Source organism: Selaginella moellendorffii, unplaced genomic scaffold, assembly GCF_000143415.4.
Source record: "Selaginella moellendorffii unplaced genomic scaffold, v1.0 SELMOscaffold_37, whole genome shotgun sequence".
NCBI lineage: Eukaryota > Viridiplantae > Streptophyta > Lycopodiopsida > Selaginellales > Selaginellaceae > Selaginella > Selaginella moellendorffii.
This window is the reverse complement of record NW_003314298.1, coordinates 418,541-444,188: the sequence shown is the minus strand read 5'-3', so window position 1 is coordinate 444,188 and position 25,648 is coordinate 418,541. Positions and strand designations below refer to the sequence as shown.

Sequence of the window (25,648 nt, the reverse complement as noted above, 5' to 3'; positions counted from 1 at the left end):
AACTAAATGACCACTTGAATCCAACTAGAGCGCAATAAGTTCACTAATGCGTTTAGCTAACAACTCTGAGCATACATTGAAGAGGCTAGCTATGCATGATCAACACAGTCAAAATTAAAGTGAAGACCATGAGATGGACTCATATCCATACACAACTTCCTTATAGACAAAGCTATAGTATGAGTACTAACATTTCAATTTCAAACAACTAAGTTGGACATCATTATCCTTAGCCAAGGCGCAAGGCTACCAAGACCAAGTCAAAATCAGTGAGATCTCACTACTCTTATAGAGTTTAATGAAATGCAAGATGCAACTTGCTACTAAGCATAATGCTACAAAAGAAAGGCACAAAGATCACCTTTCTAGAAAAGCACAACAACCACTTTTCTATACCAATTTCAAACACTATTCAACTCAATTGCTTTAGCCTTAGAAGTTAGCATCCTTTTCAGGTTGTATTATACAAACTACTTATTAAGATCTAAGTTAACAAAAGTCAACTTCAACCCCTTCACTAGTTTGTATTAACTTACAAAAACGGAATGGTTTCCCAGCAAAGTGACTGACAGATTAGCCATTGCAAAAGTCTAAGAAAATTTGTGGAAAATTTTCTATCCTAGAGAAAGAATGACTCTCAGTCTAGGAATGCAAATTTTCAAAACTCAACCAACTTCCTCTTATCAACAACATCACAGGTTCACCTCAACAAAAAGTCTCATGACCCAATAACATATTTAAGCATTGAACATCTTTGCCCATTTTTCTGACATTCAACATTGATATTTGCAAAATGCAAAATAAACATCCAAGGCTTGATCACAAAGATCATACTTCTTGATATCCACATTGCACTAACACTCTTCTTTAATCACTTTCAAGATCCAATATGAAGCCAAAACACTGGAAAAATGACACATAAAAAAATGACATAGAAAAAAGGAAATTTCCTCATCACTTGAAATAACAATGCCACTTCCACTAACACAAGTGTTAGTAATGCCAATGCCTCAACTACACACCTTCTCCATCTAACAATCTACTCCAAGTGTTAATGGATCAATTAACAAGTCATAGCAAGTGAATGCTATAACCCTTTCCAACACCTCATAGGCAAATTCTCACGAAAACATAGTACCAACTTAAGCTTAGCATATCGTAGATCACTATTGAGAATCCAGTTAAAGTTACTACAATGCTACTAAGTGCAAGTAGACTATCAACTACTTTGGGGTTAATTATTGTTTAACTAAGCAACTTTGTAAACATATTGCTCACTATCACTTGGATATGATATAAAAATCACAATAACTTGATCATCAATTGAGCAACACCACAAATAATGCCCATGTTATTATTTCAAAGGTTTATATGAGTATTAAGTGTCAACTCGATTCAACAAAATGCAACATAAATCCCATACCCCACTAAAAAAGATTTATAACATTTAACACCACTAACTTTTGTTCACAACACAGACAAGCTCATGCCACACTTTTTCCAACCAAACTCAAAACTAATCCAACACCAAGTTACTCAAGGAGCAATAACAAGGTTCCCTGAAAAAGAATTGAGCATTGTAAGCCAAGCCTTCCAATGGCAAGCTTAAACAAAATGGTTTAGCGCTTCACCGCTATCCATCCCACGACTCACCATTTGTAAGACCATTATAACCAATATGTATCAAAGTAAGGACTCTTGATTGCTGTAAGCCATAAATTTTTCTTTTCCAATTTGCCAGTTTACCTTGTCTATTTGACCAACACTACTTTGGCCTTAGCTTGCTAAGGTTCCCGCTATTGTACTAGCTCCTACTTAATCCTACTTGGTTTCAACTGCTCACTACACGAAGAACGGAGCGTTAGCCATGTATCCACAGATTTCCAAATCTCTCCCAATCCCCCTCCCCAGGTTAAACTAGATTTAATGTTCAGCTACACTCCCCACAGGCACAAGCCGCCAAACACACCAAGCCTCTAGATTCCTAATATCCCTTAGTACACAAGACTTGATTATGGGACTCTCTAAATCCCAAGCCTTAGGTGCATCACTTACTTCGGGATGCTGGGGGGAAATACTATGGCCTAACAGCCCGGTATGGGTACCTCTACCCCCCCATTTCCATCCCAAAGGGAAGGCCCAAGCCCCTAGGAAGAGTGAGGACTAATGAGCCGTAAGGTACTCAAGTGGGGCACCAGTCCATATGAGCCGGGAGCATTACAATTGGTTTCCCTTCTGGGAGTGGGAGCTGCTCTTGAGCACTTCCTTGGGTGGCCCCTCCAGCACCACCTGAGTCCATGCTCACTCCCACCTAAGGCCCTTTGGCCCCAATCTCAACCTAAAGTCAGTTTAGAAGCACCATTGGAGAGTTCCTTCAAGACTGGTTCTTGGACCTCACTATCTCTACTATACTTTTGGAACCCTTTGTAGCCCCCACCCCCCTGGGAGACACACGCTTTGGGCTTTCACCCCATGATCTGTATTAGTATTCGGACTCGGTCTCGGACTCGATCTCGGACTCGACTTCGGACCCGACCTCGGACTTTGTCTCAGACTCGATCTCAGACTTGGTCTCGGACCTGATATTGGATCTCAGACTTAGTCTCAGATTCAGTCTCGAACTCGGTCTTGGAGTCGGTCTCAGACCTGATATCGGATCTCGAACTCAGTCGCAAACTCGGTCTCAGAGTTGGTCTCGAACTCGATCTCGGACTCGTCCTCGAACTCAGTCTTAAAGTTGGTCTTGAACTTGGTCTCATCTAATGAACTCTTTATCATTTTGGTTGTGCTTTCGGGGATCCTTTAGCCTTTGACACCTCGGAGAGTTGGTTCTTTACAACTCCATCACCCATAAAAGAAGTTCGATACCCACATCAAATGCCTCTTTTTAATCCTACAATTTGTTGACTATGTCTCCAGGGGCATCCCCCCACTTAGTGGTGTGCATAAGTTAGCCTCCCCAACCAAGAGCCCATGACAACGGAATATAGGTGTCCCTATACCCCTCCTCTCACTATGCCCTAGTATAGGGTTGGGACTTAAACCTAGCCTTACTTTACTGGAGTTGGGACTCGAACCCAACCTCTGTAGGATATGTCTACGGATTTGACATCCTCACGGAGAGTCACACGTAGTTTCCTACACTTGGTCGACCTAGCTAACCCATGCTAATTGGCTTACCTTTGGCGCGCCTTCAGGTCCCAACATATACCATTGCTCAACTTCACAAATTGATACCTTAATTTAACTTTGCATAAGTAAATAGAAGTCCTTGGAATTTGATAACATGCTTATCAGACATTTTGAGACTCGACAGCTTGCGGGGATAATGTTCCAAATTATTGATAGTAACCACCAATATGGGGCTTGGATGAAGTGTATCGACAATCATTTTCACGATGATCCTGTTTACCATATCAACATTCCAATTGGCCATGTCTATGCGAGAGGACCTTTGGATGTCAATAGACTTATTTTGGTCTGCCAAAAGATCAATGTGTAAGTTTTATAATTTTACCTCTAACTCCATTTTAATTTATTTTGTTGTGTTTAAATGCAGGCTTGGGTAGTTTGCTGTTCAAAAGCAAAACCTTGTCCATGACATCGAGCAACTTTGATTTTTGGTAGACTTGAGTAAGAATGACATCTACCAATATTATGGTGATGATCTCGCAACACTTGTTCGGCACTCACACACTCGAAATGACAGTAAAACTTAGTTCAACAACCCAATTAGTTTTATGCTCGTTATGTGGTGCAAGGTATGTCTTTCCCTTTCATTTTATAAGGGCCTTTTTTAATTTTTTTGGTTTTTAGCCTTTGGTGAAGGTCAGGCAAGATGCTAACGAACTTGCACATCTGAAGAAGAGTCGGGAAGAGCTCTCGGCTGAGTTAGTACAAATTGAGCACAAAATTCAACATGCAAAGTCTTCAAAGTTGAAGAAACTAATATGCATTACAGACAATCGTAAGCCGAAGGAGTGGCTAGAGACTATAGCTAAAATTTCTTCTCATGAAAGTAAGTTTTTTATCACACTTCATTTTTCTCAATTACGCATCTGTTACTTTTACAATGAAAAAAACTCTAGATGACATGATTTACAATATCACAAAATCAAAACTTCCATATAAGCAACAGATAGAGACTCTGGAGTTCCTCAATGTCTGCTTGATGAACAGAGAGAAAGGACTGCCAGAACTATTTGAGAACATAATGAGAAGAACTGTCTACATCACGCAAACTATATGTGAAGGCGAGAAGTTCTTAGCACCACACATTGGTGACGATCTAGATAGCACATTCATGTCTTTTGACACCTACATTAACACATCATTGGAAGGGATCGAAAAGGGGTGGCTGCTAGAGAAGTCTACAAGCACAACAATTTATGATTGCCAACATGGTCAACCTTATTTCATGCGACGTGCAGCTTACAAGTATAATATGATTTCTAAGACTTTTTTTAAATATATATTATTTACAAGTATTTTCGATATAGAGGCATGCCATTTGAGGCACCAATTTGCACTCGACTTGTTGCAAAGGGTGTAAGGGATGGAGGAATGTACTCAACAATGTTTGCGAGAGTTCCGAAGGTACGGAAGATAGAATGCCTTTGGGAGTTGGAGCTCCTAGGGAAGAAAACGTCTACACTAGACCACAAGGAAGTTGTCAATGCTAGCATCGATGGCAATGCAAGTGACGATGTGTGAGACACAAAATCCCTAGGCCCCAAAGTGGAGCCGGAAGGGCGCCACATGGTAGTGGCCGAAGCGAGAGCCAAACGAGCGTAACACGTTTGGACCAAAAGCTCCGACTTGAAAAGTCAAGAGCGGGAGTGGAACTCCCAACGAAGTGCTCGAGGAACGAGCACGAAGCGAGCAAAAGGCAAGGCTCCAAAAAGGGACCCAAAAGGACCAACACATGACACGTGGGGGAGTCCGAGATGGAGTCCGAGGTGGACCCGAGATGGACCCGAGTTGGAGTCTAAAGTGGAGTCCGAGATGGACCCGAGATGGAGTCCGAGATGGAGTCCGAGATGGAGTCCGAGGTGGACCCGAGATGGACCCGAAATGGAGTCCGAGATGGAGTCCGAGATGGACCCGAGATGGAGTCCGAGATGGAGTCCGAGATGGAGTCCGAGATGGACCTGAGATGGAGTCCGAGATGGAGTCCGAGGTGGAGTCCGAGATGGAGTCCGAAGTCGAGACCGAGACCGGAACCGAGACCGGGACCGAGACCGAGACCGAGACCGAGATCGGGACCGAGACCGAGACCGAGGCCGAGGCCAAGACCGAGCCCGAGCCCGAGTCCGAGTCCGAATCCGAGTCCGAGTCCGAGTCCGAGTCCGAGTCCGAGTCCGAGTCCGGAGCCTGAGAGGGTGAAAGCCCAAAGCGTTCGTCTCCCAGACCCTGGGGGGTTTGGTGAGCTCCAAAAGTATAGTAGGGGGAGGACTGCAGTGGAGCCAGTTTGGCCAGGAAAGGCCAGTTTGGCCCAGGAAGGCCGGACCCAGTGTTGGGTGATGAGCTGCCCACTGGGAAGTCCAAGACTAGAGTGAACACGGACCGACAAGCGGGGTAGCTTGGTGAAGTGTTCAAGAGCCGGCTCTAGTTCCCCCGGGAGATCGACTGGCCGATGCTCCCAGTCCAAGTGTGGGTGGCACTACCTACTTGGATACCAGGCGTGGCTCAACGGAACCTCGCTCTAAGCCCATGGCTAGAGCACCTAAAGGCGATAGGTGGGGAGAGTACCCAGGTGGCTCGCGTATGGCCACGGTGTTCCAAAATGTTGTCCCAAAGGCCCAGACTGTGGAAAGGAAGAGGAGCAGTCCTCTGGGGTAATGACCAAGGACACAGTCATGTGGTGAGGAAGTCCCAGAGGACCGTGGGACTTAGTGGTCGGGCCTGTGGGCCTCGATCCAGTGGCAGTGTTGGCAAACACGGCCAGGGGCAGAAAGGGACTTGGTAGGAACTGACAAAGGGACTTTGGGGAAGGCGATTCCCCAGGTCTGTGGGCATCCTAAGGATGCTAAGGAGTGGATCTAGGATGACCACTCGTGGACACATGGCCCAGTCTTGGAGAGACGAGGTGGTGATGCAAGTGGTGTTGAACCGCTAGTGCAGCAAAGGTGAATGGGCATGGCCTTAGCGTAACGGGCCGAAATGTCAGTGGTACCTTTGGGTGTCGGTCTCAGGACCGGACACGTGGAGCACTTGGACCAGGTGCAAGTGTGGAGTGGCATGGATGCCATTCTTGGGGCTAGCAAGTCCCAAGTCCTGAATTGGACTGATGGAGGTTGTGAATGAGACTCCTCCAAGTGGTCGGAGGTGTGGTTAAGTGACTAAAGTAGAATGGAAAATTTAGTCGCTTACACGATGGATACGAGAATGAGGAAGCTCCAGATCAAGTTCATGTTCCACCACCAGAAAACCAGGATCAAGCTCCAATTCAACCATCAAACAACTAAGATCTGGATCAGGTTCTCTCAATAAATAATGATGATCAAGTGGTTCATAGAATATCAATATCATGTCAATCTCGAGGTAAGCAGAAGTGAATTTTACAAACTAAAGGTGGTAATACATGTTTTTTGTAGCAATGACTATTGGTAGTGATTTCATTCTAGCTCGACGAGATGCTCATGAAAAGGAGTTGGAGGAACTCTCATCGACAATACGCCATATGACAGTAGCATATTATTTATTGCTTTTTTCGTTCACTTAGCTCTTTTATAAGTCCGTGTTGTGTCCCTAATAACACAACAAGGTATTGTGGGTATCTTCATTGGCTCTTACAATAGATTGTTGACATTTTTCACAGAAGATGACATCAACATGGATATACAGCGCCAGTTCAACTGTTAGTGCCGAAAGATACAAAGGCCCTTACTCTCAGTTGCGGACTTCATTCTCTTTGACTTTCCAGATGGTCTCTCAAATATTGATGGGAAAATTGAGGATTGGAACTTTCTCACACCTAACCACATATGCGATGCATTCCTCTTGTCCAAAGCACTTATGCTTGAAGTTGGCCATATCATCTTCATCCTACCGAATGACCCCAACTGGATATATGAGCTTATGACGTGCACAGCAGAAGTTCATTTCAAGTCATTCTCTTCCGGGTGCATCATGGATCCTATTGGCATCGATACGAGGGGCGTCCAAGGGAAGACTGAAAAGGTGAGTATGTATTTTATATTTTTATCTAATTTCTAAACATTTTTATTTTCCAAGTTATGATGTGGACCTATCATGCCTTTTGCAAAAACACACATGATGGGTTTCGTGATAGCAAATGTGCAGCACGTGTTTTGCCTGGGTATGAATGTTCCACTAACATCGTACCCAACTTTGTCAATGAGCAGATCTACAACATGTTTCCAGGATACTAATTTCGAACTCTATTGGCGGTGCAAGTCTTGCTTGAGCTCTATTGCCCACCAGATGGTGTTGTGATTGATTGCACAGCAAGTAGTGGTTCTATGGTGGAGGCAACACATGACTCTGGTAGGTCAGTGTTTGCTATTGAAGAACATCATTTCTTCAAATGCCGATTCAAAGGATTTCGTGAGTTGCCTCTAACCTCAAAGAGGTGAATTATGTTTGTTAAAATTTCAATAAATGTTTAATTCTATTTTATAGATCATAGTCACCTGGAGTTTCTAGAATTGGAGGCTTTGGAAGTCTCTCTAACTATGCAGAAGCCATGGCTCAACATATGCAACGTGAATTTTCCCCATAATACCAATATCGGAGGAAGCATAAAAGAAATCAATATATTGATGATGAGGCAGAAGAAAGTTAATTGCATCCTTATATAAAATAAAAAGCTTGTTATATGTCAAATGTCTGTGAAAGTGTCAGATAGTAAAATTGTCAGATGTTAATGTCAGTATCAGATATCATAATTGCAAATTATCATTCTCACCTGTCACCATCACTTTGTAGTGCTTATATGTTAACATCTCCTCCTTCAACATTTTGTAAACAATTGTATGTGATATAATAGCACCTTCTAGAACAAAATATGTTACCTACAACTAATATCATTTTATTATATTTTTATTTTAATAATGACAATACTATAGTATAGTAAAGTAATTCTAGATCTTACATTCCACTGTAGGGTGGCCTAAAAACCCCATATTTTGCTCTAGCTGATACAGTGTTTCCCAAGGGGATGTTGTTCCTCACCATGAAGTGATAGTGGGTATGTGTTCGTAACTCATTCTTGAATCTATTATACATCCACATGTGCACATTTTCCAAACCTAGCGTTGAGCAATTGTTATAGTGCTCAAGAAAAGTTTGTAAACCCATAGAGCTATTTGTCTTGTCCAAGAAAAAGTAGCATATTAAACACCGAATATAATAGTGTTCTATGCTTTCAAATAGTCCTGCCATGTCAGGAGCAAGATCTTGCAAAAACATGTGGCATTGCTTTTGAAGCACTGAAGGCAATCCCTCTCTAGTAGCAAGATTCGGAATTTCATATATAGGGAGCTCTAATTCAGCTTCACTAGAGCTCTCAGTAGAAAAAGGATTGTTATGTGGAGTTGAAGGTGGAATGTTGGTAGAACTTGGGGATGGAGGTGGAGATTGATATGAAATGCTAGGGGGCCAAATACAAGTAGCAATGACTCTCCTTTGAGCCATTTCAATACAAACTTCTAAGGAGCTCAAGGAGAATAAAAAACCTACAATGACTGTAACTTTTCTAGATAGTTTATATACTAAGTTTTAGTCTTGGGAATAAGGTTTATTTATTATGACATTGACAATACTCAGATTCTTTAAATGTCAGTTTTGGAAATGGCTTATGAAAATAATCATAGCTTTCTTGTAAACATAAGAGCTTCTAGAATTTTAGATTATCATGTATACACATGCTCTATCATTATGATGAAATCCTACTTTGCTACATATATATTATTTTCTAAACATGCCAAATGTCTAGGGAAATAGACTGTAAGGAAATATAAACCACATCATAATGGCAAAGCATGTTGGTATGCTACCATTCTCTTGTGTGAGATTGTTTTTCAGTCTTGGAAATGTAGATAAAGTTGATTCTTTAATGTGATATTACTTTTGAGTCTTTCGAAAGATTTCGATTTCTTTTATTATTATTCACAAACAACTCCTGAAAACTTTTAATGAGGATTCACTACAAAAATATACCTTGGTCTTATTATATGAGAGGATTGCGATATAGGTAGGCAACATAATTTTTAATATGAATTAATATGTAAATTACAAATGTCATGGAAAGTTTTATGGAGTAGATTTCTTGATGCTTTCTGCCATGCTGTTCATTTCTTCATTTCTTTTGCTCTAAACTATTGTTTCAGAAGTAACAGGAGTATTTTTATCAATCGTGATAGTGGTCTCCACATTCTCAGATGGGTAATAAGGACCAAGAGTGTAATATAAAAATTGTGGTAGTGAAACAAAACTAGCATTCTCACATTCTTTTGTATTACAACTCTTACTCACAGATCTTATATTTTCCTTGCTTCCCATCTTATCAAAAACCCTCAAAATCTTTTGAATGAAGGAATAGTATCTATAGTTGTAAAAGTATTCAAAATATTAAGTAGTCAAATCAAAATATGACAGCTGTAATAGTAGTCATAATAAAATAATATAGCTTTATAAAAGATACGTTCTCATGAACTTTGTATTTTTAAAACAATTCAATCTTATAGAAACTTTTAACTCAGATATTTACATATTTAAATATTTTACAGTTTGCTAGAACTTTCATTTGTTCAATTTAGATTTCTTTTTTAAGATTTTTAGTTGACTATGTTGACTTGTGTTGAATTAAATTCAATTCGTGAGCTCAACTCAACTTTAGACCATCCCCTATCCCTTTACTCCATAGGCTCTACACTTGGGAGTTCTTCTATGTTTCAATTCCTTTACTTCTTGGTTGTATGCTTAGTAGTTTAACTCCATCCCTTCCCTTTGACTCAGAAAATCAAGAGTGGGAGTGGAACTCTCAAAAATATGCTTAAGGAATGAATACAAAACAATCAATAAGGGAGTCTTTTGAAAGGGAAAAAAAAAAATAAACACATAGTAACACATGAAAATGTCAAGACAAAGTTGGAGACTAAATTAGAGATTGAGTTTGAGATCAAGTTTAACACCAATTCTCAAATCAAGTTCAAGACTGAATCTAAATCCAAATCCCAATACCAATTCGAGGGTGAAAGTCTAAAGTAATCATCTCCTAGGGGTTTGGTAAGTCCCTCCAAAATAGTAGGGGGAAAACTCTAGTGGAATTAATATGGCAAAGGAAGGCTAGTGTGATCGAAGAAGAAAATAAAATAAAATTCATGATAAAAAAAATTCAAAATAAACACAAATATACATATTTGTTTATCTAAAACTACCATAATGAAAATTATAAAATTTCTTACCACCAGAATATTACTATATTAAAAATCATAAAGGACACTATACTGTAAACTAATGATCATATTATATAGTGAAACAATACACAAAACTAGATCACAGAATATTTAAAAAACTATTTCAAACCTATACAATAGAACTATAAAAATAACTAGATTGTTAGATAGAACTTGATTAATTGTTAGACAAGTGCTTAGTTTAAGGGGATAAGCACTTATTAGAAGGGATGTGAAGAGAAGATAAAGTTTATGACTAAGGTGATGGAACTTTCTTAGTACTTAGACAAAGGTGACAATATAAGGATTATTCAGATTCTACCAAAACATATAAATTTACTTTCGCAACCTTTATTTGTATTACAAGAATCTCCATATGTTTTCATAATGCACATTTTACTACATTATATTAAAGTTGATACAAAAGAAAAACTAAAATGGTAGATGAAAAACTTTTTATAGCTGTACAATTGAATAGAAGAAGAAAAATAATTTGCTGTGCCTTGTGCTACAATAAGAACACCTGTTTATATTTTAAATAATATTTAATATTTAATATACAATTTAATCTAGCAAGATAACACAGCAAAAGAGGTTCTAGATTATTTTATTTGACAACAATTTATATTGTTTCTGTCTTTAATCACACTACTTAACATAAAACAATTACAGAATTTAAGCTGTTATTGTCCATACTAATTATGTCATTAGGACCTCGCAAAACAGATAGTAAGGTTCTAGATAAAGTCTTATACTACTTTTTGCACTCTGATTAATCTCATTTTATATCAACTGTTAAATAAAGCTAAAGCAAGCTACCAAAATATTAATAAAAATAAATTATTTAAACCATAGATATTAGTTACAAATTTACATTGTATAACAAGAATAAAAGTACATAGAAAACTTTGGGAAAGAGAATTCACACCTCAAAACTGTTGTGGCCTGACCGAGATCCAAAACTTGCATGCCTTTGCTCCCGAAAATGCCTTAACAAAGCCATTGCCTGCATCCACCTAAATCAGTCCCTCTCCAAAAAAAACAAGAAAGAAAGAAAAGGAAGAGAAATACATATATCACAAACCTTTTCTTTGGCTCGGGGCGTTCCAGTTTGTGAGAGGGCGTGTAGCGGTGGTATAGCCCCTTCCTGGAGGACCATGGACCGGTGACGCGTGCTGTTGGTGCACAAATGGAGAAGTGCTGCCGCAGCATTCTCCTTACCACGGGCAGTACCCGCCTCGACCACCTCCACCAGCGCTGGAATACCGCCATCATCTCCAATCGCAACACGCCCCTCCGGACATGTCATCAGGTTGGCCAACACCGCGACCGCCTTGTCCACCATGCCGCTGGTCGGATCTCTGACCAGGTTGACCAGGGCCTTGACCGCACCGGCGTTGACTATCCTCGACTTGTTCTCCGACAGGACCGACAAGTTGAAGAGCGCGGTGGCGGCATCCTTTTGACCGCGCAGGCTGCCGTTGACGAGGAGGTCAACCAGCGGCTGGATGGCCCCCGAGGCGCCGATGACCGGCTTGTTCTCGTCTAGAACCGAGAGACTGAAGAGCGCGGCGGCGGAGTTCTCCCTGGCGGTGGAAGTGCCGCTCTTGAGAACCTCCACCAGCGGTGGCACCGCCCCCGCTGCCACGATCTCCGACTTGTTGGCATTGTTGATGGAGAGGTTGAGCAGCGCGGTCACAGCGTTCTCCTGGAGCTTCTTCTCTTTGGATGTGATGAGATCCACCAGCGGCGGGATGGCCCCGGCCCCGGCGATGAGGACGCGGTTCTCGGTATCGTACTTTGCGAGGAGGCGGAGCTCCTCGGCCGCCGCCAGCTCCAGCTCGGGGTTCCCGGACACGAGATCCTCCACCGAGTTCTCGATCAGGACGCGCAGCGCGCCGTCGGTGATGCTACGAGCTGCCCGGCGAGCCGCAGCCGCGTTGGTGGCCGCCGCGGACGAGAGTGGCGATCTCCGGGAACTCCTCCGCTGCTGCTGCTGTCTCATCTCGTACGATGGGCTCCCGAGATCTCCAGAAGCATCGCTGTTGTACGGAGAGTAGTCGCTCAAGTTGATGGACGTGTCGAGAGCTCTGGGAGTGGCCACCTGCGGATCGTCTGCATGGCCACCCTCGGAGGATCCGCTGGATCCCGACGGCGACGCTCGGAGCTTCCGCAGCCTGTGATCTTCCAAGATCCCGGGAGGAGAAGTGCCAGTAGCAGTCGGAGAAGCGCGGTGATTTCCTCCAGCAGGCACGAACGACCAGTATTCGCATCGGTTCGTTCGATCCGCGTAGTCGTGACAGTGACCAGCGAAAGAGTGCGATCGCACTGTGCAAGCCCGCACCTCCCGGTCGCGGGCTGGAGTTTCCGGTGCGTGATCGCCATCGCTGTTGTGACTGTTCTTGGAGAGTCTCTTGAGCAGCACGGAGGAGGAGGCGAGCTTGGCGGGAGCTGGGACCGGCGCGCTGTTGGCCTCGCACCAGTTCGTGATGAGAGCCTTGACGGTGTAGTTCGGGATGAGATTGGTGTGCGAGAGGATCTGCCGCGTCTTTGGACACGTCGTGTTGCCTTGATCGATCCACTGCTGGATATAAGCTCGCTCGTAAGTCTGGCCCGAGGCGATGATCACCGGATCGCCCATGAGTTCCAGCGACAAGGGGCAGCGAAAGTCTGTGGGAGCAGCCAGGAGTCCGGAAGCTCGGGTCTCGGATCCCTCCGGCGAGCACTTGACCATTTGCATGAGAAGAGAGATGATCCTCTCGAAGAACTCCTCCTCGGACTTGCGCTTGGCGAGGCGGGCTTTCTTCTTGACGGCCTCGAGCGCGTCCAGCTCCCGCGAGAGCGCCTCGTCGGACGCGATGTCGAGCTTGTCGAAGAGCTTGGCCAGCTTGTCGGGGCGGACTTGGTGCTCGTCTCGCATCTCCGCGAGTAGCAGCTCGATCTGGGTCATGAGCACTTGATCCGAGATGTCGGGGTGGAACTTTGTTCTTCGCAGCTGCTCCAGCGCCAGCATTGCCTGATCAAAAGAGAAAAACCATCAATCATCCTCGAAACGAGCTCGCCACCTTGCGAATAGACGAAGAAAAAAGAAGGATTTTGCGAGGAGCTCCTCTCCTCGAGCGGAGTAAAATAAGAGGCAAAGCTCTTTGGAAGACTCTCACCTTTGTTCCACGCAAACACTATACTAGAAACCTTTGTTTTCTCTCCAAGAAAGAAGAACTCAAGTGAGGAGCTTGCCTGTGCTTGGGCGTGGTCCGAGAATCCATCCATGGACATGCTACGCAAAGCCTCGTCCAGCATTGTGGCAATCTCGTGGAACCAATTCGCAATCTCCTCGCAACACACCACCTGGAGAGAACGAAGAACCCTAAAAAACTTGAGAACCAAGAAATCTAGAGCGGTACCTGGAACACTCGGCTGTTCCTAGCAGCGGCGCCGCCATCCAGCAGCAGCTCCTTGGCCTTGATCAGCGCGAGCTCCAGCAGCAGCAGCGGCGACGAATCCAGCGCCTTCCACTCCTCCACAATGGGCATCAGCAGCCCCAGGCACTGTGCCAGGGATTGCCAGTCGCCGCGCGGCCGCGATTTCTTTCCCCCATCACCGCCGCCGACCAGGATGAGCATCTGGATCAGCTGCGACACATTGGCGAGCACCGCACTGGGATCCATCCTCTGTTGCCGCACGGACGCAAAGGGGAAAGTCAATCCATCAGTCCATAGCTCGCGAATGGATCCAAGGCCACTTACCCAGCTCCAGCTCCAGCTCTAGCGAGAGAGATCGAGAGGAAGAGAAGAGAAATGGGAGAGGGCTGCCACAAATTCCGCAAGAATCCGTGGGGAAGATTACATTTTGATGATAGCAGCGCCACCAACACGCAATCTCCTCCGCCACTGCTGCCGATCGCTCGAACCGATCGATCAAACGCAAAGGAGGAGGAGATAGCGAAAATGCGAAGCCTAGGATCAGATGGAAGGGATTCGCGGAGCTTTTTAGAAGACGGGATGAGAGCTCACTGTCGCTGGGCTGGCGGCTAGCTATCCTAGAGAAGAAGAGCTGGATTCGCGAGAGACAAAGGACGCGCCGGCTCGCGCTCGAGGGGAAAGAAAGAGAGAGAAGGGAGGAGAGAGAAGAGAGAGGAGAGAGAGAGAGACGAGACCACTCCAACTGGAGAGCTCTTCTAGCGCGTGGTGGGATTCCTCCTCGATTTGTGGTCCAAAGGTCGATCCAGGAGTGGAGAGGAGAGAGAGAGCGAGGAGAGGACCCAGGAAAAACCCAATCCAATCCCACAAACCCGGGAGGCAATGGGAATTAGCAACGCGCCATCGCTACACGCAAAATTGGCGATTGATCAAGAGAGAGACGAGAGCTTTGTAAAGCAAAATCGGAAGAAATGGATGGATCTGTTGCGAGAATCGGGCCACAAGTCTCAGTCACCGACCCACACAGCAGCAAAAAGAAAGGGAAAAAAACCACTCTTTTTTATCCTCGTTTTCTTCCATCGCCCGTCAGCGCTGCACCCACATTCTATCTGTCGGAGACGAAGACGAAGACGGAATATTCCGCGCCGGCGGGCATATTCTACCTGGGGCACACGTGGCAGGGGCGGAGTTTAAATGCGCCACATCCTGTCAGGCTATATTTGGCCACCGGCAACAGATGGTATATTCCTCGGACAGTTATAGGGGGCATATTCGCGACCGATGCATTTTTAGGGCTTTTGTTTCCTTGCAGCAACACGTTAACGTTTTAAATAGGCCATGCCTCCGTTTGAATGCACATGGAAGAAAAAAATTTGCAGTACGAATTGGGAGAAAATTAGGGTTTGTGAATTCCCGCCGTACTCGCATCCACCGACACACACTACACTGCACACGTACGCCCCAAGAACATGGCAACATGTCACGCCCTAATTTTCTCGCCCCGCCACCTTTCTTTTGGAATCTTAGTTTCACAACCTTTTTTATGCAAATCGTTGGCCAACTTTTTTGTGATGTGTTGTGGGTCATTGTTCTCTTTCTCGAAAAATAGTTTTCTTTTTCCACTTGCATTGCTTTGGGTCCACAAGCTTAAGCGTGATAGATCTCTAGCGAATGATTTTTTGTTTTGTTTTTTTTTTTTTTTTGGGTGACGTCCTCAACTTGATCGATAAAGCTTTCCGGATGCGATCTTCCTGGAGCAAGAATAATGGCTGCTTGCAAGCACAATCTCTCATGTGTTGTTGAGGATGGAAATAATGGAGCTGCAGCTTGGCAAAGTTCCCGATCCTTTTACAAAACTCCATTGGTAAGATCAATCAGGCATGGCAAAGTTTTATTCCCTGGGCTGGGCGCGCAGGACGAGTTTGACCACAACACAACTTACAATGCAACTTACAATGCTTCCTCGAGATGAGATCACTCAATCAATCAAATCCTTTAACATTGAATGCCAAAGATTTGCCTCAGAATTGGGTATAACACTTTCCATTTTTTGTTACAAACTCCCTCCGGGAGAAAATTTCTTGGACCACCAGTGTTCCCCCAACGACTGTTTCACGCAGCCGGAGCTCCAGTGTCCTGAACAAGATGGAACACTCAGTGACCGCACTGTAACATCGATGGGGATTGCAATCTTTTACTTTTGTTAAAGAAAAACGCGTGAGAAAACAAAAATGTTTGGGGAGAATCTTATCGCTAGTCAACAAAGTGTTAGCTCAAACGCACTATAAGCATCGAGAAACAAAGATGGAGCTTACCTTTGAAGGTTTCAAGGACCCGCGGATTTGATTCATGATCTTTTCACTATTTCGAGTGGAACGCTCTATTGTCTTCGTTGACAAAGTTAAATGTCTAAGTGCGTAGAATTCCCCAAAGCTGCGCAGTCAAGACGTGTTGAGCACAAAACCTCGAGAAATATCAAACGCTTACTTGGAGCTGAAAGACATAGCTTTGCTCGTCAAGCTCGATCTGAAAACACGGTGCCAAAGGGAAACAAAACGGTGCTTTCCAAGTTAGAGAGGTGTAGCTTTACAAGTCCATGACCATCAAACTGTACACTGCTTCATTCATGTCGCTAAACACTGCGGCTGCAAAATCGCCGAGCAAACCCAGGCAAATCCATATCTGCGGTACCTCTTACACGCATTCACAATGCGGCCAAACCTGTCACCTCCACCGCTGAGCACACCCATTTTGTGGCAGACTGGGCAGTGTCGGCGTCCAAGTGTGTCGTCAGTCCCAAAGGAGTGATTGTTATCTGTGATAACAAGAGTTTAGCGTATAACAAGTTTGCTTATAACACTCACATATCCAGCGTCCAGAGAACCTCTGTCAAGCTCGGGGTCATCTTCTCCAGACTCTCGCTCCGAGACCTGTTTGTTTCAACAAAAGCCGCCAAACAGCGCAGTGAGACTTATGACTGAAAACGCTCTAGAAGAAAAAAGTACCTCCAGCTGAAAGAGTTGCTTCTGTGGCGATGGTTGCTGCGTACCATTCTCGGGACCAGCTACTGTTTCAACTTCCACGGTTTTTGACGGAAAGTTTGCCTTCCTCGCTGCCCCCTGACATGGGCCTCGTGAGAGTCACGTTGAGGAAAGCATTCAAAGAATTAGGCCCACATACCGCGGCGGAGGCAGCTAGTCCGATTTGAGCGAGTTGAACACCCATGCCTGGCTCTCTCCCTCGCATATAGCTCGCAATTCGCCTTTGCGTGGACACCGCTCGCCATTGGCTCCCAAGCCTTGAGTTGCCTTGCCTTGTGACTTTGAAGCCCTGCGAGAAGGATACATTACTGTTTAGCAAACACGAACATGGAGATGGAGGAAAACACCTTGTTGTGCTCGACATCGGTCGGAATATCAATGTTGAAAAAGCATCCCGCGGGAAATTTCCCTTGCTCGATGTCTTGCAGCGCGGCATGTATAAGCGGGATCACAGCTCCGGCCGCCAGCCTTAAGTCCTCCTCTTTACATTTGCCTCTGACCCTGTGCCGTACAATCACGTAAGAGACGAGAAAAAGAAGACAAAGAAAACACGAGAACACGCAGGCATACCAATCGTATGATATAGAAAGAGAAGGAACTCCCCAAATGCAAGCCTCTCGAGCTGCTGCTACTGTTCCAGAGTAGATGCTGGCGACAGAAAAATTAAAAAATCTTTAGTCGAGAGAGAGAGAAAAAGAAAAAGAAAAAGAAAAAGAAAAAAAAAGATAGAAGACTCACATGTGCAATCCACAATTGGAGCCCTTGTTGATTCCACTAATAACCTGAGAAAAAGAAAAAAGAAAGATAAAAACCATGGAAGTTGAACTAAGATGATGAAGATAGTAGAGTTTTATCATACCAAATCTGGCTTGGACCATGGAAAGAGGGCTCCAGATAAGCCCAGCGAGACGCAATCGACAGGAGTTCCTGAAAGAAAGAAAAAAATATCCAAGAAGAAAGAAAAACTTGTAAAGCTTTCGAAAAGAAAGAAGCAAAGAGAAGGTAGTAACTTACCTCCGACTTCGTGCGAGGCAGAAGTTCCAGGGATTTCCACAGCCCCAACCTCGAGCACGCCTCGCGCAGTGATTCCATGCCCCGTGCCCGACTTGTCCCTGGACGATCACTCGCTCGCTCGCTCGCTCAATCGATCGGAAACAAAAAGCGAAAGCACTTACGAGTCTGGAGCACACACATTGACATTGCATCGTCCACCGCGAACGAGCGCCTGGACGAGCGCTCCAAGCCCTGGCGCCGCGATCCCATCGTCGTTCGTGATGAGCACCCGCGGCCTCGCATCGGGAGTAGCCGCGTCTCCTCCATTCTCGGATGGAGCGCCGGGCAGCGCATCCTTGAGGCCCGCCACGAAATTGGGCATGGCGGAGCTCATCCAGGAGAGAACCAAGAACAAGAAAACCTAGAGCTTCTTTTTCTCGGCTTTTTCCCCTCTTTTAAGAAAACTCTCGGCCGGATGGATTATAGTCAACACACACACTGGCCTCATCACACAAGAATGTCCATAGCTAGTAGCGCTTGTACGTAGAAACGCTGGCGGCCAGGAGGCGTTCGTACGTAGACAACGGGCGTTTGTACGTAGAAACGCCCGTGCTGAGGGCTACGGTGTCAAAATCAAGCTTCCCTGCCAGACACAATCACCCCACATGGTTGATTGGATTTTCTCTATCAGAGTTCCTCTTGTTCGTGTTGTTTGTGATATACCATGATGGCGAAACGTTGGATTTATAGTCCCATCCAATGCCATTCATTCTCTCTGCTCAGGAGAGCGAATTGAGCGATGGAGCGAGCGAGCGAGCGACGATTGCTGCGATCATAAATTGGAGTGGAGATTCGAGTGTCGTTGTTGGGCTCTAAAACTCGCGGCTGTTTGGTAGCTTTCACTGTTTTAACGACAAAATAAACGCGCATTGCTCAGTGTACCACAGTTTCTTTGCTTACCAAACTTTGCTACTTGTCAGCTCCAGCTCCAGCTCCACCAGACAGAACTTTGCTGCTCAAATTCGCGCGAGCCACGCACTGCAGGGAGAATTCCGTATGGAGCTACGTTAGAAAAACAAGAAAAAATGAAAAGAACTCCGGCTCTGTCATACCTTTCTTTCTAGGCTGGAGCAACATGTGGATATCTTCCCAAGGAGTTCCAAAATATGTACTCTCCAGATATTATCTGTACGCAAAGCCGGAGAAAGTGATAATTTTTGGTCAATCACAGATAACGATTCGCACCTGGGAAGAAACTTCGCAAGGGACTTTAGCAGTGGGATATATCGCTACCTGGAAAGACAGCTCTTAGCACGGAAGATAAAATGGAAATGAAGGTAAGCTTGCCGTTTTAGTGTCGATAGACACTCCTGACATTGTCCCACCGACGAGTTTTACAGACGCCTGTATTGAAAAAGAAATCGGTTAGAGAATATCTAACGCGCTCAGTTTTCATAAATACCTTGGCGTAGCTGTAGGCTTCCCAGCAAAACGGATCCTCCCACTTCGCAGCTACAAGATTCATGTCTGCCTTGTCCATCTTGTTCTCGTTCCCACAGTCAATCTCGTCGTCATCAGAGAATCCAACTGTGTCTCTCTGGTTCGTGTCCACGGCCCTGGGGGCAAACTTGACAGTTCCAGAGTACGTCACCTCCATGCTCTTCGAGATTGTGCTGCGATGCCCCGCAAGGATTTTCCATTCAATGGAGTGGTCCGTATTGGACACAGTCCCCATCGAAGGAGCTCCATCCAGCGCAGCTATTGTCCTCCTGTGGAACGGTATGCTCAAGGAGCACTGCTCCATGACTATCGGGCCCTTGTAGCCTTCCAAAAGCTTCATCCGGAACAAGAAAGCGCCCTCGTCGTCAGAAACCATGGAGAGCTGATAGAATCCTTGGAGAGGTGGCCGGAATGCTGGCGTTGCCATGTACTTGGCCAGCACAAAGTTCCCAAGAGGTGGCGAGAAAGTGATTGTCTGCTTATCCGGTCCATGATCGAGAGCTTGAGCACAAGGATGGAATGTTACTCCGTCGATCTCACCCGAGCTTGGACACGAGAGCTGGACGTTTACGTCTGGTAGACCTTCCAAGTCTGCTCGACACAGCAGCTGGCCCTTGAGCGTGATAACATCAGCAACGTCGTCCCTGTCGTACAAGGCAGCCGTGACCACCTCGTGAAGAGCGAACACGAGTTTCTGCTTGGACTTGAAAAGGTATGGCTTCCAAGCTGGTTGCTTCTGATCCTGTGGTGGTATATCTTGCGCAGAGAAGCCATTTGCCTTGATGGCGTTGATGGTTATGGGATTAAGATCAAGAGGAGTGCCTGGAAACCAAAGACGAAATAAAACGATGGAACTAACTTTCGCAAACTTACCGAAAGGCATGGCACTTGTGATGAAACCGAGCAACGCTTCCTTGTCCGAAGCTTTGAGGATTCCCTTGGTGGTGGTCGACCCGAGTATTCCCGCCGGAGCAGCGCCAGTAACACCAGCGGCTATCGCAGTGGCCGCCGCAGCCACAGGAGCAGCAACTGGTTTGGCTCGAGCAGTGATGCTCGCTATTCCAATGCCTCCGGTTATGCTGTCCAGCAGTCCCCCCATCGTCGACGAAGGATTGATGTTGATCTCTGGCTCTAAAGCTTCTCCAACTATCAAGTCTCCCAAAGTTTGCGCGACACAAAAAGCTCTGGATCAGTAGCCAAGTCAGAAGAAAAGATTCATGGCAAAGAAAAACTTACCCCGTGATGGATGGAAGATCCAAAAGCAACGACGAAAGAGAATTATGCCCGTTCGCAACAGGCCCTCCACAGTCGGCTCGCCAGCAAAGGTTTTCATACGTTGCCAGATGATGCGGTTCCACGAACGGAAGAACCAAAATGTGGAAAGGTCCTCGGATGTGAAACACGATCGGCCACAAGAGATATAACTCGCCACTTTCATCCGGTTTTGGGATCTGGAGGCTGATGATCGAGCGAGTGATCGGATCATCCACCCAAGAGTCGGAGCCAGGCTGGGAATACTCCTCACGAGTAGCAAGTCCTCGAAACGAGCCTTCTCTAAACCAACAAACAAACAATCAAAGTGCCAGATCGAGAAAGAAGAAAAATCTACCTCTCTTTCCTCTCTACAAACGATTGAATGAGCTGCGCATCGGAAGGTAGCGAGTAGCAGATGCCATCGCCGTGCTTCGATCGCGCATTCTTCCATTTCTTCTCCACGGTGGGGAAGCGCCTAAGCCAAGAACGGCGATGCCGGATCGGATCGATGGAGGATGAAACGAGAAAAATGCGATTACCTGGAGAAGACGACATGGCGGTGCTGGTTGAGAATCCAGAGCGCTCGAATGCTGCATCCCATCGAGCTCTTCCCTAAAACCCTAGAAATTTAAAACTTGGTATTTAAACAAATGTGAGTGGAGACTCGTCCTTGCTCTTGCTCAAAGACGAACCATTCTCGACAATCTTCTCTTCTTCCTCTGGATTTAATCCTTTCAAAAACGATCCTTTCTCGCAAATCCGAGCTGCTGCTTGCCTTCCAGACAGCGTCGCGCCCTCCATACTATCGATGTAATCCTGAAATCAAACGGCCATCGATCCGTCACTGCTCAAGAAAAGAGAAAGACCAAAGAAGAACAAGGAACAACTTACTTGTTTAGTGTAAGATCCAGCCAAGAAAAAATTGGAGATCGGGGTCGCCTGGTCGGGCCTGAAAGCGTCCATGCCCGGAGCTTCTCGGTACAGCGATTGTCCGATTTTCACCACGGAAGACCAAGTAACTTTTAGCTCCCGAGATGATGGGAACAAGTCAGTCACTTGCTCATGAACTTTGCTCACGATCTTGTCGTTCGAGAGCGGCATGTAAGGATCCGCTGGTGTCAAAACCATCCTGAAATGTTCACAAAACAATGAGCTCGGGATTGGAGGTGAATCGACTTACTGAAGAAGAGATCCTTCACCGGGCTTGTAGTAATCGACTGGCGAAGTTAGTGCAAGATCAGCAAAACATGAGAAGTCTGCGTCTGCCGAGTAGAGCAGATTGTCAAGTCCAGTCGCTTGGTTGAGTTGTCTGAAGTGAAATGAGTAAAGATCTACACAAACAGTATGAAGAAGATTTTCCGACCTTGAAAGCTCGATATCTCGCATTTCAGTCACCCAGCCATTAAATCGTAGTTGCACGGTGATCACTGGCACTCCTACGAGATTGTATATCTTGTCGAAAAACTCGTACTCCCGCCATTGTTCTGGCAAAAGCTTTTTGATTCCAGGAACATCACAAGCTGTGCACACAAGAAGATAAAGCCACTTCAAAAAGAAACTACGAGTTTGTGCTTCCCACCTGCGACGTAAGCATCAGCCTTGATAACTTCTCTTTCGCCTGCCTGAAACCGATGAAAATAAAACCTATGACTTCTCCTTCCGGAAGAAAAAAGAGGAGAGCAAGTCACCTTCGTCATCACGAGCCCAGTCACAAAGGTCTCGCCGTCCAGAGTGTAGTCGTGAAGAATTTCTCGACATCCCCATCGCAAGTGAAACCTGCAAGCTTGAATGAGTATTGCGTGAATCGTCTAAAAGTTTCACATCTCGTTACCTTCCACCTCTACTTGTTATGTAGTCGCGGATGGGAGCGTGCAGCCGAAGATCCGGAGCCCCGTTCAACATTCTAAGAAGCGAGGCATTTGTTTTGGTAGCAAAAAGAGCAAAAATGGTGAGCATGCAGCGAGCGCTGATGTCGTCACAGTCGAGAAATCCCAGAGCGTAGGCAATTGGATCCCACATTCGACTGATACTTTCTCGTGTTCCTCCGTGGGACATGAACCACTTTGAGAAGCTGACCTGATGACAATTATTAGCTGCAGACTTTTGTTGAAAATCTAGAACTCGACTACGTTACCTTGTCTAAGTTTCTGATAGTCCGCATTGCACCATCGGGATCAATGAGAGCTTGCACAACCGGACTTGTTGCAAGAGCAAAAGCGTTGGCCGTTTTGTCAAGAGCCTGGACAAAATGATAAAGTTTCAAATCCTTCGCCACAGACGAAATCAGATTTCCACTTACGTTGAGCTGATTTGTCGTGAGAAAAGCTTTGATTCCATGCAAAGGAGCGCCGACAGGAAATCGAAAATCCAGCTCTGAAAACAAATCGACGAGTGAGCTAGAGGCGAAGAAATTACCGCACACACCTCCAGTTAAGCCTCCTTTGTTGATGAAGGTATGGATATGATCTTTGAGAAGAAGATTCTCATCCGCTCCAACCTGAAAAGATACTATCACTGCTTGTAAATCTTTAAAAAGCAAACCTTTGACATGAGACGATAGAGATTGCAATAGCAACCAAAAAAGACGTGCAATCCCATCTCGATGTGGTTCCCGTTCTTGTCTTGGTATGATCCAACCTTTCCACCGATGAACGACCTGGTATCATAAATGTCAACCTGACAAAACAAAAACAAAACTTGAGAGGATTTTCCAGACATGCTGACCGGTTTTACCTCGTGTCCTTGATCGAGGAGTTCAACAGCGGTGGACATTCCAGCTAGACCCGCACCAACAATTGCAACTTTGAGCTTGGGTCCAGTGTAGCTCTCAGGCTCGGGAGGGAAAAGGCCTTTTGGAGCTGCAGAGAAAAATCAAACACAAGATGAGCCACAAGAACGAGCACTAACTTGAGACGTGGCTCACTATACCTCCTTTGCCCATATCAGAAACCATGGCTTCCAACGAGCATGAGACTCGCAATCTTCGCACCTTGGCCAATTTCCCATTTTGCAAGCAGCCCACAAACACCTTATCCATTCTCTTGCTGCGCCTCCAGCATCTTTCGAAGGGAGCGCTCGGCGCAGCGGCTTGAAGAATGGCCATTTCCTCCTTTGCTACTACTCCACGCCTTACAGCCCAAGAGGCCTAGGACTTGGCCAGAATTTTCATCGCGCTCCTCTCAAGAGGACAAAGCCGCTGGATGTTCTGGAGCATAGCATCTGAATAAGGAATCAACACATAAAATAGTAAACAGTGCTTACCGGCCACTTAGAGCATCACGATTGAAAGTCCTTTCCACTAGTAGGCACTACTACGTTTCTTAAACTTTTCTTCTCCTATTCTTCGCGAAACTCAAGCACGGATCTTTGAATTGAAGGAAACACCGGAGACAAACGCGTGAGCTTCACAAAGAAGAACTAACAAGTCTACCTGAAACAATTGTATTGCTCGTGCGTGCTTCGCTGTGTGTCCTGATCACGAGAGAACTCTTCCTAACGCAGCAACAATCGCAGACCTCGCTCTCGAAAAAGCCGACCGGCTCGGAGCAGCAACACCAGCAACAGCAAGAGGAACAACTTCCTCGACCGGACCCCTTTCTGCCTCGGTCGCCTGATCAGCCTCCAAAGTCACCACCAGTCCGTCGTGAGCCATCATCAGCGACGCAGCTCCAGAAGCCGATACACTCCTACACCTCTTGATCTTCACCTTGGTCAAGCTCGGACACCCGCTGGCCAGCGCCTCCAGTCCTTGGTCCGAGATGGGACAGCACTTGATACACAGCTTGCGTAGAGCCTGGCACTTGCTTCCGATGCAAGCCAGCTCCCCGTCCCCAAAAGTCTCGCTGTTCCACACTGCGAGACGCTCCAGCCCCATGCAGTTCGTAAAAACAGTTCCCAGACTGTTGGAGGTGACGGACACGCCGATGAGAACGAGCTCCTTGAGCTCCGGACACCTCTCGCCGACGGTAAGCAGCCCCTTGTCCCCGATTCTCCCCGTAAAGCAACCATCAACGTGAAGCTTGCGAAGCGACCGGCATCCGTTGGCTATGGCTGACAACCCCGTGTTGCTACACTCAGGAGTTCTGGCGAGGAAGAGCACCTGGAGCTTGCGGCATTTTGCGAGAGCTACCAGCCCTTGATCGCCGAGATGGAGCTTCTCGATCCTCAGCTCCGTCAGCTCGCTCAGCCCCTCCACGGACAGCTCCAAGAGCTTGTCCCACTGACCGGTAGCCTTGAAGATGATCAGCGTGTGAAGATGCTTGGAGCTCGCGATGAGCGGCGTGAAAGCATGGCCGCCATCCAGGATGTTCTTGATGGACAGCCGCTTGAGCTTGCTCGGCCCCTCGACCAGCTGCCCCGGCTCGCCACCCATCCGGAGCCTCTTCACGGAGAGATCCTCGAGAGCCACGCAGTTCTTGATGATCGCGTTGAGCCCCCGCGAGCCGAATCCACACGAGCAGCACGAGAAGGATCGAAAGGATGCCCGGCACACCGCGGCGGCGAAGGCGACGAGCCCATCGTCTTGGAGCCCTGTACAGTTCTTGAGCTTGAGCTTGCTGAGGCGGCGGCAGTGCGTGGCGATGAGCACCAGCCCCTCGTCGGTGATGGAAGGGACGCCTCGCTCACACTTGAGACCCAGCTTGGAGAGCACTGTAAATCGCATAAGGCTGGATTCCAGGCACGACACCGGCAGCGACAGTGGCGCCGATAGCGAGAGGATCTTGCGAGAATTCGCCTCGGCGACCAGCCAGCGGCGGCAGACGAGCGACGCGACGTTGCGGCCGCGCGTGTCGAGGCGATCGAAGATGAGCCCTAGGCATTCCTCGGGAAGAACAAGCGTGGGATCGGCAAGATCCACATTCTTCTCTTCTTCTGCCCATGGCGATGGTGATTCCTCGTTCCCTGGATTGATGCTAGTACCTGGGATCTCGATCACACTGCCGCCGCCGGTAGGCGCAATCGATCTCTTGTTGAAAGACGAGGCGCTACCCATAGCTCTAGAAACCCTGCTAGGGTTTTG

At 46.2% G+C, this 25,648-nt stretch overlaps 3 protein-coding genes across 6 annotated transcripts; all 3 read right to left on the bottom strand.

Annotated features, from left to right (window-relative positions):
* Window positions 1-11,241: 11,241 nt before the first annotated feature.
* Window positions 11,242-14,857, bottom strand: LOC112349287 (U-box domain-containing protein 4-like). Of its 2 annotated transcripts, XM_024683480.1 has the most exons (5): window positions 14,168-14,857; window positions 13,826-14,092; window positions 13,659-13,769; window positions 11,506-13,437; window positions 11,242-11,427 (listed from the first exon to the last, which is right to left on the bottom strand). In XM_024683480.1, the coding sequence occupies exons 2-5, from the start codon at window positions 14,087-14,089 to the stop codon at window positions 11,344-11,346; spliced, it is 2,391 nt and encodes a 796-aa protein (XP_024539248.1). In that variant the 5' UTR covers window positions 14,090-14,092; window positions 14,168-14,857; the 3' UTR covers window positions 11,242-11,343. The 2 variants fall into 2 exon arrangements, with proteins under 2 accessions (XP_024539248.1, XP_024539249.1); XM_024683481.1 differs by lacking the exons at window positions 13,659-13,769; window positions 13,826-14,092; window positions 14,168-14,857 and adding an exon at window positions 13,487-13,576.
* A 3,470-nt stretch (window positions 14,858-18,327) lies between these two features.
* On the bottom strand, window positions 18,328-21,241 carry LOC9653448 (AP-5 complex subunit mu). Of its 2 annotated transcripts, XM_002978311.2 has the most exons (10): window positions 21,168-21,241; window positions 20,984-21,103; window positions 20,611-20,928; window positions 20,248-20,558; window positions 19,337-20,196; window positions 19,222-19,278; window positions 19,120-19,167; window positions 18,987-19,060; window positions 18,835-18,912; window positions 18,328-18,776 (listed from the first exon to the last, which is right to left on the bottom strand). In XM_002978311.2, the coding sequence occupies exons 1-8, from the start codon at window positions 21,227-21,229 to the stop codon at window positions 18,995-18,997; spliced, it is 1,842 nt and encodes a 613-aa protein (XP_002978357.1). In that variant the 5' UTR covers window positions 21,230-21,241; the 3' UTR covers window positions 18,328-18,776; window positions 18,835-18,912; window positions 18,987-18,994. The 2 variants fall into 2 exon arrangements, with proteins under 2 accessions (XP_002978357.1, XP_024539244.1); XM_024683476.1 differs by having other exon boundaries at window positions 19,337-20,558.
* Window positions 21,242-21,244: 3 nt separating this feature from the next.
* On the bottom strand, window positions 21,245-25,648 carry LOC9653447 (zeta-carotene desaturase, chloroplastic/chromoplastic). Of its 2 annotated transcripts, XM_002978310.2 has the most exons (14): window positions 23,890-24,093; window positions 23,557-23,833; window positions 23,362-23,486; window positions 23,170-23,304; window positions 23,053-23,125; window positions 22,928-23,001; window positions 22,763-22,867; window positions 22,460-22,704; window positions 22,317-22,404; window positions 22,208-22,250; window positions 21,992-22,148; window positions 21,809-21,937; window positions 21,520-21,757; window positions 21,245-21,444 (listed from the first exon to the last, which is right to left on the bottom strand). In XM_002978310.2, the coding sequence occupies exons 2-14, from the start codon at window positions 23,729-23,731 to the stop codon at window positions 21,271-21,273; spliced, it is 1,761 nt and encodes a 586-aa protein (XP_002978356.2). In that variant the 5' UTR covers window positions 23,732-23,833; window positions 23,890-24,093; the 3' UTR covers window positions 21,245-21,270. The 2 variants fall into 2 exon arrangements, 1 of the variants encoding a protein (XP_002978356.2); XR_002993344.1 differs by lacking the exons at window positions 21,245-21,444; window positions 21,520-21,757; window positions 21,809-21,937; ... (7 more) ...; window positions 23,170-23,304; window positions 23,362-23,486 and having other exon boundaries at window positions 23,732-23,833; window positions 23,890-23,992; window positions 24,059-25,648.

Excerpts from the sequence above, each read along its gene's own strand:
- LOC9653447 (XM_002978310.2), bottom strand. The coding sequence starts at position 23,731 with ATGGCCATTCTTCAAGCCGCTGCGCCGAGCGCTCCCTTCGAAAGATGC. Across the intron at positions 22,705-22,762 it reads CTATCAGAAACTTAGACAAG|GTCAGCTTCTCAAAGTGGTT; the intron begins GTAACGTAGTCG and ends AATTGTCATCAG. Across the intron at positions 22,251-22,316 it reads CTGGGCTCGTGATGACGAAG|GCAGGCGAAAGAGAAGTTAT; the intron begins GTGACTTGCTCT and ends CATCGGTTTCAG.
- LOC9653448 (XM_024683476.1), bottom strand. The coding sequence starts at position 21,229 with ATGGGATGCAGCATTCGAGCGCTCTGGATTCTCAACCAGCACCGCCAT. Across the intron at positions 21,104-21,167 it reads CGCCATGTCGTCTTCTCCAG|GCGCTTCCCCACCGTGGAGA; the intron begins GTAATCGCATTT and ends TTCTTGGCTTAG. Across the intron at positions 19,279-19,336 it reads AAGCCTACAGCTACGCCAAG|GCGTCTGTAAAACTCGTCGG; the intron begins GTATTTATGAAA and ends TTTTCAATACAG.
- LOC112349287 (XM_024683480.1), bottom strand. The coding sequence starts at position 14,089 with ATGGATCCCAGTGCGGTGCTCGCCAATGTGTCGCAGCTGATCCAGATG. Across the intron at positions 13,770-13,825 it reads GGAACAGCCGAGTGTTCCAG|GTGGTGTGTTGCGAGGAGAT; the intron begins GTACCGCTCTAG and ends CGTTCTCTCCAG. Across the intron at positions 11,428-11,505 it reads CGCCCCGAGCCAAAGAAAAG|GCAATGGCTTTGTTAAGGCA; the intron begins GTTTGTGATATA and ends AGGTGGATGCAG.